The sequence below is a fragment of the Dendropsophus ebraccatus genome, chromosome 5, assembly GCF_027789765.1.
Source record: "Dendropsophus ebraccatus isolate aDenEbr1 chromosome 5, aDenEbr1.pat, whole genome shotgun sequence".
NCBI classification, from domain to species: Eukaryota; Metazoa; Chordata; class Amphibia; order Anura; family Hylidae; genus Dendropsophus; species Dendropsophus ebraccatus.
Window position 1 is genome coordinate 14,003,201 of NC_091458.1, and position 14,390 is coordinate 14,017,590.

Below are 14,390 nucleotides of genomic sequence, written 5' to 3' on the forward strand. Positions count from 1 at the left end.
GAGCAGAGATCAGTGACCAGAGACTACAGAGTGACCAGAGGCTACAGAGAGAGCAGAGATCAGTGACCAGAGATCAGAGAGTGACCAGAGGCTACAGTGAGATCAGAGATCACAGAGCGACTAGAGATCAGTGACCAGAGGCCCTTGTCTTATGTCGTTACACTCGCCACAGAGTTAGACTTTGACTTACAGGGGCCACCCTGGTGTTTCCCTATTTAGGTCCCAAAGGTCGTAACAGAGTGAGGACCTGAGGGACTACGTATCAGGGTGGTTTGGTGCTCTCCCCACTAGGAGGCACCCCTTGGCAATGGGCTTCCTTCTCTGGAGAGAGGGATATCTGGCTATTCCCGTGTTTTAAGACTCGTAACTGAGGCTCCACGGACCCCTTTTTTGCATATTTAAATTTTGTATGGGACAATCAATGGAGACTCCTAAATGAGTACTCCATTGGGATTTTTCACTGTTCTCCCTGAGTTCGGTGATTGTTGTGTTTTGTTAGATAGATAGATAGATAGATAGATAGATAGATAGATAGGAGATAGATAGATAGGAGATAGATAGATAGATAGATAGATAGATAGATAGATAGATAGATAGGAGATAGATAGGAGATAGATAATAGATAGATAGATAGATAGATAGATAGATAGATAGATAGATAGATAGTTAGATAGATAGAAGATAGATAAATAGATAGATAGGAGATAGAAGACAGATAGGAAATAGATAGATAGATAGATAGATAGATAGATAGATAGATAGATAGATAGATAGGAGATAGGAGATAGATAGGAGATAGATAGATAGATAGGAGATAGATAGATAGATAGATAGATAGATAGATAGATAGATAGATAGATAGATAGATAGATAGGAGATAGATAGATAGATAGATAGGAGATAGATAGATAGATAGATAGATAGATAGATAGATAGATAGATAGATAGGAGATAGATAGATAGATAGATAGATAGATAGATAGATAGATAGGAGATAGATAGGAGATAGATAGATAGATAGATAGAAGATAGATAGATGGATAGATAGATAGGAGATAGATAGATAGATAGATAGATAGATAGATAGATAGATAGATAGATAGAAGATAGATAGATAGATAGATAGATAGGACAGGTGTGTAGTCTCATCTCTCCCGGCACATAGTGATGTGTTATATAACTGGATGTGACCTGTAGGATCCATCATGGTGACATACGTCTCTCTATAGGATGTTATTGATGCGCCCCAGCCGCCGCCGCTGCTCTCTTCTCCCTGGGGCACCATCTCATTTGTCAGTGATTGTGATGGTAATGGTGGACTATGAGGAATTGATGGCTCCTCATCCATTACTATGTAGAGGTGTCAGTCCGCTGTGTGGTCACATCCCCAGGGGAACCAGCAAAGAGAACGCTGTCAATAATGTATGAATAATGATAGCAGCCACCTCATGTGTCACAGCTGTATAATGTATGCATGTCACTACAGGAACCATACACTACAACCCTAGAGATATACCAGGGCACTATAACATACCGCAAGCCTAGAGATATACCTCCAGACTATACCATACTATAACCCTAGAGATATACCACCATACTATACCATACTGCAACACTAGAGATATACTGTACCAGGGTACTATAACATACCGCAAGCCTAGAGATATACCACTGTACTATAAAATACCGCAAACCTAGAGATATACCACCGTACTATGCCATGCTGCAGCCCTAGAGATATACCACCATACTATACCATACTGCAGCCCTAGAGATATACCACCATACTATACTATACTGCAGCTCTAGAGATATACCACCGTACTATACCATACTGTAACCCTAGAGATATACCACCGTTCTATACCATACTGTAACCCTAGAGATATACCACCGTTCTATACCATACTGTAACCCTAGAGATATACCACCATACTATACCATACTGCAGCCCTAGAGATATACCACCATACTATACTATACTGCAGCTCTAGAGATATACCACCGTACTATACCATACTGTAACCCTAGAGATATACCACCGTTCTATACCATACTGTAACCCTAGAGATATACCACCGTACTATACAGTACTGCAGCCCTAGAGATATACTACCATGCTGCAGCCCTAGAGATATACAGGGCACTATAACATACCGCAAGCCTAGAGATATACCACCATACTTTACCATACTGCAACCCTAGAGATATACCACCGTACCATACCATACTGTAACCCTAGAGATATACCACCGTTCTATACCATACTGTAACCCTAGAGATATACCACCGTTCTATACCATACTGTAACCCTAGAGATATACCACCGTACCATACCATACTGTAACCCTAGAGATATACCACCGTTCTATACCATACTGTAACCCTAGAGATATACCACTGTACTATACCATACTTTAACCCTAGAGATATACCACTGTACTATACCATACTGTAACCCTAGAGATATACCACCGTACCATACCATACTGTAACCCTAGAGATATACCACCGTAATATACCATACTGCAACCCTAGAGATATACCACCGTACTATACCATACTGTAACCCTAGAGATATACCACCGTAATATACCATACTGCAACCCTAGAGATATACCACTGTACTATTATACTATACCATACTGTAACCCTAGAGAAATACCAAAGTACTATACCATACTGTAACCCTAGAGATATACCACCGTTCTATACCATACTGTAACCCTAGAGATATACCACTGTACTATACCATACTGTAACCCTAGAGATATACCACCGTAATATACCATACTGTAACCCTAGAGATATACCACCGTAATATACCATACTGCAACCCTAGAGATATATCACAGTAATATACCATACTGCAACCCTAGAGATATACCACTGTACTATACCATACTGTAACCCTAGAGATATACCACCGTACTATTATACTATACCATACTGTAACCCTAGAGAAATACCAATGTACTATACCATACTGTAACCCTAGAGATATACCACTGTCCTATGAAGGAATGGTGATTGTCAGTATTGTGGTTGCCTCTTTTTATGTGGGCATAGGGGCAGTGATCGGCACAGCTACGGAGCTACAGTTATAAGGGCAAATTGTCTCCTAATAATAATAACAATAATAATAATAATGCTTTTATTTTTATAGCGCACACAGATTCCGCAGCACTTTACATAGTTTGCCAATTTTGGTTCCTGTCCCCATAAGGGTTCACAATCTAAATACCCCTATCTGTATACAAGAACATACAAACTCTTTGCAAGGCTGGCGGATAAGCAGGGAACAATAGCGCCACCTACTGTATCTATCAGCACTGTAGTACTGTTCCATGTGTACACGATGCTACAAGCAGCCCACCATTCTCTACAACTGCAGAAATACAAAGTCATCACAAAATACGAGGAGCTATAAAACTGACCAAAAATCAATTCAATGTTACCGTCCCTTTAAGTGTCTACGTCTTTAATAGTCATCGACCAGAGACCACAGACGCCTCCCGGTAGAGGAATAAAGAGACGTAGACGTAGATCTTGTGATTTCTCCTCTAAGAGATGGTTGAGATGATTTCATCAGGGGACTTGTGGGAGGTGATAAATGTCACCGCACAATGAAGACCGCCGGCCGGGCCGCACTGTCCTAATGGGCGCCATAAATTGTCCCCACTTCCTGCGATCGGTGAGACCGTAAATATGTCACCGCTTCTAAAAATACAGAACGGAGCGGGTGATTGTGGGGGTTTATACAGCAATCTATATGCTAATGTGATCTTCCAGAGGACGGAAAATAAACCTGTGAAGATGGCGGCCATTGTGCTGGTCAATAGTTATAAAGCCTTTGTAAGAAGAACAGTATGCATAGACAACAGTATACACAGACAATAGCAGTATACACAGACAATAGCCGTATAAACAGACAACAGTATACACGGACAATAGTAGTATACACAGACAACAACAGTATACATAGACAACAACAGTATACACAGTCAGACAACAGTATACATAGACAACAACAGTGTACACAGACAACAGCAGTGTACACAGACAACAGCAGTATACACAGACAACAGCAGTATACACAGGCGATAATTTTGTAACAGCTGAAGTAATGGATCTGCTGGTCCACCACTAGCGATGGCGGAGTTGCACCAGGGAGCAGAGTCTAAGGGGCTACTGGTCTAAACCAGAGTCTGCCGCGGCAGGTGACACCCCTGGCTTGACTTGAAGCAATGTAATGATAGGTGACCAGAGCTACAGGTGTACCTGCATCCTGGCACACAGGATTTGGCATCTGCAGAAGACACTGGGCACCGATCGTGACTGGCAGGGCATCAGCCTTACTATTCTTCTATGCTGGATAGAAGTGTATGAAAAAGTCAAACTGTAAAAGTGAGGAACCATCTGGCTTGTCTAGGGTCTGGGGCCGTCTGTAAACACTGGAGATTTTTATAGTCGGTAAAGATAATGATGGGATGACAAGCCCCTTCCAAGAGGTGACAACATTCTTCAAATGACAACTTAATGACCAACGATTCGTGATCGCCAGTGGTGTAATTTCTCTCAGCAGAAGAAAAAGTCTTCGGAAAGAATCCACAAGTTCTAGTCTTACCCTTAGAATCTTTCCGAGAAAGTACTGTTCCAGCTCCTACTGAGAAAGCATCGACTTCCAGGGAAAATGGTCTCGCAGGATCTGGATGAGACAAAACGGGAGCCGAGGCTAAGGCGGACTTCAGTTTGGAGAATGCTTCTTCGGCTTCAGGAGGCCACTGCCTAAGGGCCTTATTACATGGGACGATTATCGTTCAAAAAATCATTAGATTTGAATTTGAACGATAATCGTTTAGTGTAATAGCAGACAACGAATTAACGACCAACGAGAAATCGTTGGTCGTTTGATAGAATTTCGAACGATTTTTATCGTTGATTGTTCGCATGGAATAAGATGTCGTAGAGTCGTTCGCAGTAGCAACAATGACAGTAACGTCTGGTGAATCCTAGGAAGCATCAAATGCCCTGAAGGCCAATAGGATGAGGACACTGAAGAACTCCCATAAGCTTAGCTGGGTCAATTCGCAAGCCAGAGTCAAAGATGATGTAGCCAAGAAATGGGAGAGTTATCTGATGGACACACTTCTCCAGCTTGGCATAGAGGTGATTGGTTCTCAGGCGTCCAAGTACTTTGCGCACATGGGTCAGATGCGACTCTAAGTTAGAAGAAAAGATCAAAATGTCATCCAAATACACAATGACCCCAGAATGAGTATAGAAGATATGTCATTAACCAATTCTTGCTGCGGCATTGTATAGGCCAAATGGCATAACTGAGTATTTGAAATTTTCCTACAGAGTGGGAAAACCCGGCAGAGGTTTTGCAGGGGTCAGCGAAGTAGAAAGGGACGGCCCACGTATGCACCTTCCGTCAACGTGTTTGGCAATCCAATCCCCAACTGAAGACTTTCCCTAGTTTCCAATCAAGGGTTGGGGCAGGAAGCTCTAACCACATGAGACCCAAAAGAACAGGTGAGGAAGAACGGGAGAACACATAAAAGTACATCTACTCCTTGTGTAGAGAGCCTACTTGAAGAGTTACTGGTTTAGTGTGGCAAAGAATGGACTCACTTAGAGGTTTCCCAGTGACTGAAGAAATAAACATTGGTTTAGAGAGGCAGACCACTGGGAGACGCTACTTTGAAATCAAGGCGGTATCTACAAAGCTCCCGGACGGGCAAAGAATGGACTCACTTAGAGGTTTCCCAGTGACTGAAGAAATAAACATTGGTTTAGAGAGGCAGACCACTGGGAGACGCCACTTTGAAATCAAGGAGGAATCTACAAAGCTCCCGGATGGTCCAGAATCCACAAAGGCAACAGTTAACTAGCTGCGCGAGTATGTTAAGGGCAAGTCAGATGAAAATGTTCTGGACCGGCATTATAAAGGCAAAAATTCTGTTCCCAGCAGCTTGTTCTTTCCTCTTGACTTGACTTGGACTCTGTCCACTTGCATAGGCTCCTCGACAGAGGAATGAGTAAAGGGAAAAGGAGGGTTCTGAAGTGTAAGTGCAGGACGAATAGGACAGCAAAGAGGGAAAGATTCGCACTCCAGACCAACCTCCTCCTCTCTTTGAGTAAAGCGGATTCCTATCGAAGTGGCCAAGTGGATCAAATCATTGAGGGAAGATCACGATTGAATAGGACATCTATCCTTTGACTGGCGAGTCCCTTCTTTTCCAATCAAGCTCGGCAACCAAAGTACGGAATTGGACTGCGTATTTGCCAACAGAAGAGTTTCTGTTCCATCGGAGGTTCTAGAGAAAGGTCTCTGCAGAAGTAGCACCTGTTGGCTTGGATGTTGGCAGTAACTGGGTCAACCCGATCCCAGAGAGAAGTAGCCCATGCCAGAGCTTTCCCAGAAAGAAGACTAACCACAACTGCCACCTGGAGAGTTCTGTGGTAAACTAATCAGCCATGAGCTCAATGTGCATAGTGCACTGTGCCACAAAGCCCCGACACATCTTGGGATTCCCGTCATACATAGATGGGCGAAGGTTAGGTGAAGGTTAGGACAGCGAGCAGGATGCGGATGGATATGGAGGTGCAGGCGTAGATTGTTGGCAAGCTGTTGTATTTGTTGAGATTTCTGGGCAATCTGTTGGCTTTGCTGAGCGACCACCCTGCAGATTTCTGGGATATCAGACACCTTGGTGGGATCCACGGCCAGATCCTACTGGAATAGCTGGAGTAGTGGATCACGAGCGATGGCAGAGTCTCACCAGGGAGTGGAGTCCAAGGTCCGTATGACACGGGAAGAATATAGTTATATTGTTTAATCGTTATATCGTTCAAATTTAAACGATAATCGTCTTGTGTAATTGCAGGCAACAATTGACAAATCGTTCGTGTCTTGTCGATCTTTGATTTAGAACCGACCCTAAAATCGTTGTTAATGGTTCGCTAATCGTTCAATATAATTTCACGAATTGTTCAGTGTAATTCCAAATAATTTCTTCCTTTGCTTTGTCTAACAGGACCATGAGGGGTCGCTGGTCTTCTCCAGAAGCAGCAGAAGGCTCAACAAACATAGCCGAGACCCGATGTGCCAGAACAAGTATGTCCTGGGAGGTACAGAGCAGAGTAGCCATTATACTGTATACAGGAGAATATATACTGTATATTCTATAATGTGATATCCCTCATATACAGAAGAATATACACAGTATATTATATAATGTGATATCCATCATATACAGAAGAATATACACACTATATTATATAATGTGATATCCATCATATACAGAAGAATATACACACTATATTATATAATGTGATATCCATCATATACAGAAGAATATACACACTATATTATATAATGTGATATCCATCATATACAGAGGAGTATATACAGTATATTATATAATGTGATATCCATCGTATAGAGACTATGCAGTATATTATATAATGTGATATCCATCATATACAGAGAAGAATATACAGTATATTATATAATGTGATATCCATCGTATACAGAGGAGTATATACAGTATATTATATAATGTGATATCCATCATATACAGAGAAGTATATACAGTATATTATATAATGTGATATCCATCGTATACAGAGGAGAATATACAGTATATTATATAATGTGATATCCATCGTATACAGAGGAGACTATGCAGTATATTATATAATGTGATATCCATCATATACAGAAGAATATATACTGTATATTATATAATGTGATATCCATCATATACAGAGAAGAATATACAGAATATTATATAATGTGATATCCATCGTATACAGAGGAGACTATGCAGTATATTATATAATGTGATATCCATCATATACAGAGAAGAATATACAGAATATTATATAATGTGATATCCATCGTATACAGAGGAGACTATGCAGTATATTATATAATGTGATATCCATCGTATACAGAGGAGACTATGCAGTATATTATATAATGTGATATCCATCGTATACAGAGAAGACTATGCAGTATATTATATAATGTGATATCCATCGTATACAGAAGAATATATACTGTATATTATATAATGTGATATCCATCATATACAGAGGAGTATATACAGTATATTATATAATGTGATATCCATCGTATACAGAGACTATGCAGTATATTATATAATGTGATATCTATCGTATACAGAGACTATGCAGTATATTATATAATGTGATATCCATCATATACAGAGGAGTATATACAGTATATTATATAATGTTATATCCATCGTATACAGAGACTATGCAGTATATTATATAATGTGATATCCATGGTATACAGAGGAGACTATACAGTATATTATATAATGTGATATCCATCATATACAGAGGAGTATATACAGTATATTATACAATGATATCCATTGTATACAGAGGATACAATGCTGTTCTGTTAGTAAGGTCCCTTCTTGCCCCCGTTTATAAGCCTGAGCCCCATTGATCAGATGCAATCTGCAGTAGGAATTGGAAAGGTTTTACTTCCCCTGCAGCGCCCCCACTGGGCATATGAAGCATTACAGGAAGACTATATAGTAAATGGACATGTTGGGTCCTCCACAGAGCAGCCCAGGAGCCTCCTATCACATGACTGGTAAATGATAAGTCGATATCTCGCCAGGATAATACAATCTTGTTCTTATTTGCTCAGGTGATGGCCGTCCGCTCCTTCCCATCCCAGGTTTTTCTATTTCAAGCTACACAGATAACAATGGAAACATTACCTGTTTGGGCGCAGAACGTGTGAGATCGACCAACCCTACATTCCAGGAGCCGCTCTCTGACTCGTCCACACACCTGGATGACTGAGCGGCCACAACCCCGACCACCTCCACTGACCGCGCAGCCATCTCCAGTCCTTCCCCCTCCATGAAGAAACCTCAACTATCTCACATCATTAAACTTCCAGCACAATAAAGGGAAGTCCACATAATAGTGCCGCCATCTACAGCTCATCAGACCCCGCTATGAGGCACAACATCATTGTCTACCAGAAAGGAGGTGCCAGGACCAATTTGTCTATGAATAGGGAGATGTGTTGGCTCCGAGCGCGCTCCTCTACCAGGCGGAAAGTTCTGTGTATGAGGAGGAATGTTTACTCCTTACTGCATGACGGGATCTGTAACTATTTATCCACCGACACACAACGCTGTATGTCTGCCAGAGCCGTGTCCGGAGTATACAGCCTGTGTGACCAGGATACAGGGCCGTACAAAAAGTCCACATAGGGGGCAGTATTATAGCAGTTATATAGCAGGGGGAGATAGTCCATCAGACACTGTGCACTGTGGCTACAGCAATCCTTTCCGCTTTATCTGTCTCCCCCTGCCCCAACATTAAAATCAGCTCTGTGTCTGCCAGGAACTTTATGGTATAGGTTTCTAAGGCTGAGCAGCTGCATGCAGGCCCTAGGGCCCTATTACACGGAGCGATAATCGGCCTATATCAGCCTGTGATCGGCTGAACGTCCGGCGGCCTGTCAGTGCAAAGAAGGCAGAGCTGTAGACACAAGGGAAGGCCTCAGAAGCAGTAGCAGATTATAATAGGTCCGTTTTGGGCGGTAGCCCGGGGCCCTGAGCTCCTGAGGGGCCCATGGCCCCCCAAACAGACTTATGTTCAGTCATGATTTTCAGAAAAATGTCTGCTTTTTACCGCAATTTTGCACAAATCAGGACTAAACTGAAGCCAGGAGACAATGCAGTGACATTAGAGATTATATTGAAGGACCTTATCATGTGACAATGATGTCATCACAGTTCCTTTACATTATGGAGGAAAAAGACTTAAAGGGAACCAATCACTTAAAAAACGCATGTAAAGCTATGGGAATGTGCTGTAGCAGCACCCAGCACACTTCCCAAACATGCTTTTATACCCCCCGTCCCTGCAATGTACAAGCCAAAAACCTACTTTATAAACTCGGCGCCCTGTATGTAAATTACCCCCAAGTAGTCCTCTGGGCGGGGAGCTGCGGGCAAGTAGTCACGGTCCCTGGGCGTTCTGCAGTGTTAATCACGCCCCTCTAGTCGTGATTAGCCTGCATAATTGTGGCGGCGTCATTGGAGGCACGCTGTCTCTAACGTTAGCACGCCTACATTCTTGCTGTGCCGCTCATGCGCAGTACAGCGGGTCTGGTCTGCGCCGTACTGCGCACGTGCAGAAAGCCTCAAACTCATTGCTGGAGATCCGGCAATGAGTTCGAAGGCTATTTTGCACCTGCGCAGTACGGCGCAGACCGGACCCGCTGTACTGCGCATGAGCGGCACAGCAAGAACGTAGGCGTGCTAACATTAGAGACAGCGCGCCTCCGATGACGCCGCCACAATTATGCAGGCTAATCACGACTAGAGGGGCGTGATTAACACTGCAGAACGCCCAGGGACCGTGACTACTTGCCCGCAGCTCCCCGCCCAGAGGGGCATGATTAGCACTGCAGAACGCCCAGGGACCGTGACTACTTGCCCGCAGCTCCCCGCCCAGAGGACTACTTGGGGGTAATTTACATACAGGGCGCCGAGTTTATAAAGTAGGTTTTTGGCTTGTACATTGCAGGGACGGGGGGTATAAAAGCATGTTTGGGAAGTGTGCTGGGTGCTGCTACAGCACATTCCCATTGCTTCACATGCGTTTTTTAAGTGATTGGTTCCCTTTAAGTTAGTGCCGCCATATTTACAGCGGGTTGGGGGGGCCCAAGCTTGGTGAACAGCCCGGGGCCCATAGTAAAGTTAATCCGCCCCTGCTCAGAAGACACCGGGGAACGTGGTAAGGTGGGTTATTAGTTTATTATTTTATTATTTAGGCAAGGGCTGCACAGACATTGATAACAATGTCTGTGCAGCCCTTGTTGCCCAATATTCGGCCAGTTTAATTGCTCATTTACAGTTGATGATCGGGCCGTGTAATAGGACCCTTACATCATCAAGCACACGGCCAAATGTCAGATGGAGGGGTGTAATCCACCACTGGACTCTGAAGCAGAGGACACATGTTCTGCGCGGTGATGGATCACTATTTTCTATGTGACGTCTAATGGATGAATCTGGGTACGATGAATGTCAGGAGAACATCACCTGCCTGACGGCATTGTGCCAGGGTTCGGTGGAGGTAGATAATGCTATGTTGGCCTCCTCAGGGCTCACAGTAGCCTCCTTATTCCAGTTGAGGGAAATCTTAATGCTTTAAGGGATACTCCGGCAAAAATCTTTTTCTTTCAAATCAACTGGTGTTAGAAAGTTATATAGATTTGTAATTTACTTCTATTTAAAAATCTAAAGTCTTCTAATACTTATCAGCTGCTGTATGTCCTGCAGGAAGTGGAGAATGACTCAGTGTTCTCCTCTGCCACCTCTGTCCATGTCAGGAACTGTCCAGAGCAGAAAAGATTTTCTATGGGGATTTGCTGCTTCTCTGGACAGTTCCTGACATGGACAGAGGTGGCAGCAGGGAGCACTGTGTCAGACTGGAGAGAATACATCACTTCCTGCAGGACATACAGCAGCTGATAAGTACTGGAAGACTGGAGATTTTTAAATAGAAGTAAATTATAAAATTATATACCTTTCTGACACCAGTTGATTTGAATGACCTGAGGCCTGACCTCACCCAACACCCATATACTGTACACCACCACCATTGGATGAGCCTTAGTAGGGACAGTGTCCTTGGCAGCCGCACGATCACATATAACATAGCAAAGGCCCTGACCGACAATAACGTGCCCATATTTCATCCTCATAAACCCATATACCTTTACTCTATATTAGATTCACACAGAAGCCAGGTATCTATATATAGAAGAAAGATAGTTACGGCCGAGGTCACTTTATTACACTGTCTATAGAGAAGGGACGTACCTGCCGCAGAATGACCATCTCTCCGGGATCCTCAGAGACATCAAGCAGCAGTTGTCTGGGGAGGAATAAGCATAAATCTGTGTTATTACAGACAATGGATGTATCACATAACAACCATCCGCGGGGGTCACATGTGGCACGTCTAGCACGCTAATGAAATGATCACAGCCGGCCCTGCCCCACCAATGATAAGCTGGTAATAGATGGAGACTTAAATTCCCATTGATAAATTAGACAAGTCACAAGACCTCTATCTGTCCCCTGAGAAAGCGGCGAATCCTCCCCAAGTGTCTGTATTATCCAGTGACACAAAAGAGGAGCCAAAGTCTGTTCCGTCTACAGAACCATCCAAGACATATCTACCAAACAACACAAACACTCTGGCTTAAAGGGCGTCTCCACTAAGAAATCTTATTTAAATAAATGACAAAGCAAACATTACAATATTAGGCTATGTTCACATGGCATAAGACACCAGCCGTTCTGTGACCCGTCCGGTGTCAGAGAACGGCCGGTGTCAAAGAAGATCATGGACGGTACTGCAGTACTGGTTGGATGATCTTCACTCCTGCTGAATTCGGATGCGGCTGCACCTGTGTGCCCCTGCATCTGAATTCACCGCTGCTCCCAATGGTGTGAACTGTTTGCTATTGTGTGAACTGACAGGTTCTCTGCGGCCGCTGAATTGACATGTCAGTTTATTGCATGGCCGCTAGCGATCCCGGATGGAGTGTATACTATGTGTATGTATATATATACTCTTTAGCCCCGCAGAGTTCTGATGCGGGCGCATCTGTGCACGCCCGCATCAGAACTCCCCACAGCACACTATGGAGAGTACGGCCGCAGCTGCTTGCTCCGCAGTGTGCACTGACAGGGTTTTCTGCAGCCGCTATTCACTGAATAGTGACATGTCAGTTGTTTGTGGCGCCGCTAGGGATCCCGGCCAGAGTGTATTCTATGTGTATACGCTCTGGCTGGGATCCCATAGACGGCAAGGTATATAACTACTATAATACTGCCCCTATATACAAGTATATAACTACTATAATATACACAAGCATGTAGATGTGCTGGTGCAGTGTCCCAGAACAGCCCTTCTCATGATCACACTCGTATTATAACTAGTTCTGTTCTGGAAAGCTATGGTCCACTGCAAACTGCGCGTATTGTGTCACCCTTCTCAGTATTCAGGTCTGCTATTCCATTCATTCCTTGTATATCTATTCAGGTATCAGTGCCTAGTAGTATTGTGTCACCCCCCCCCCCCCCCAGTGTTCAAGTATGGTAACTCTCATGTATATTTCTCTGTATATGCCTAATGGTGTGATCAGGCCCGCTTCTGCCATGAGGCGGAATGAGTATTCCGCCTCAGGCGGCAGATTTTGCGGTCCTGCAGGGGGCGGCATGCCCGGCTGATAATCTGGCGGACCGGGCAAATGCCCACTGGGCCGCCCAGATTATCAGTTGCCGGGCCCCTCCAGAACATACACTACCGCCCCCACCTCCCTGGAACACCCAGGGGACGCGGCCGCCGGAGCTCTTCAAGGCGGATCTGCCGCTTTAAAAGTAGGGGGCTCCGCTACCTGTTCTAACCAGTCCATTGAGCTTCCGGGACAGGTCACCTGATGCACGCCGGCCCCGTAAGCTCACAGCTCCAGCCGCGTGCGCCGCACCTCTCCCGCGGTCCTGTGCGGTCAGCTGTTACATGTATGCCACTGAGCAGGAGACTAGAGAGGTGCGGCGCGCGGGGCTGGAGCTGTGAGCTTACGGGGCCGGCGTGCATCAGGTGACCTGTCCCGGAAGCTCAATGGACTGGTTAGAACAGGTAGCGGTAGCGGAGCCCCCTACTTTTAAAGCGGCAGATCCGCCTTGAAGAGGTCCAGCGGCCGCGGCCCCTGGCTGTTCCAGTGAGGTGGGGGCGGTAGTGTATGTTGGTGGTGGGCTTGCCGCGGGCCCGCGCGCGCGCGGGGGGGGGGGGGATTGGGGGCGGGGGGGGGGGATTGGGGGCGGGGGGGGGCTTCGAGTGCCAGTGAGGGGGGCGGCAGCCTGAGGTTTGCCTCAGGCGGCACAGACCCCAGAATCGGCCCTGGGTGTGATGATGCAATGGCTGGATGTCACGTGACTGTGCCCCTGCTTCCATGGTAACACCAATGGTCATCGAGCTTTTGGCTGGGGTTACCATGTGACTTCCTGTTCTACCTCAGTCTTGTTCTCCACCTTCAGGAGACAAGTTCTGTGTCTGTCCTCTCTCCCTGCTAAGAGAGAGGCCTGCGTGTGCTCTGCTGCTCCAGTCCACTGGCTGTGTTCCTGTCTCAAGTCTCAAGATTCTCATCTGGGTGTCGATTCTTCAGTCATTCTTCAGTCATTCCTCTCATCATCATCTTCTCTAATCATCAACAGCAAGTATTTCATTCAAGTCTCACTCCACCCAGCATCTCATCTTCAGTTTCACTACTACTCCCATCATTCAGCACGTTACTCTCACAG

The 14,390-nt window shown here is 44.8% G+C and overlaps 1 protein-coding gene across 1 annotated transcript in view; it reads right to left on the minus strand.

The window, feature by feature from the left end:
- MYO7A (myosin VIIA) overlaps positions 1-14,390 on the minus strand; it is a 121,776-nt gene that overhangs the window by 91,837 nt on the left and 15,549 nt on the right. Inside the window, exon 2 of the mRNA XM_069969537.1 lies at positions 11,901-11,955. Within this exon, the coding sequence (XP_069825638.1) occupies positions 11,901-11,918 (18 nt within the window). The 5' untranslated portion in view covers positions 11,919-11,955. The remainder of the gene's footprint in view (positions 1-11,900; positions 11,956-14,390) is intronic.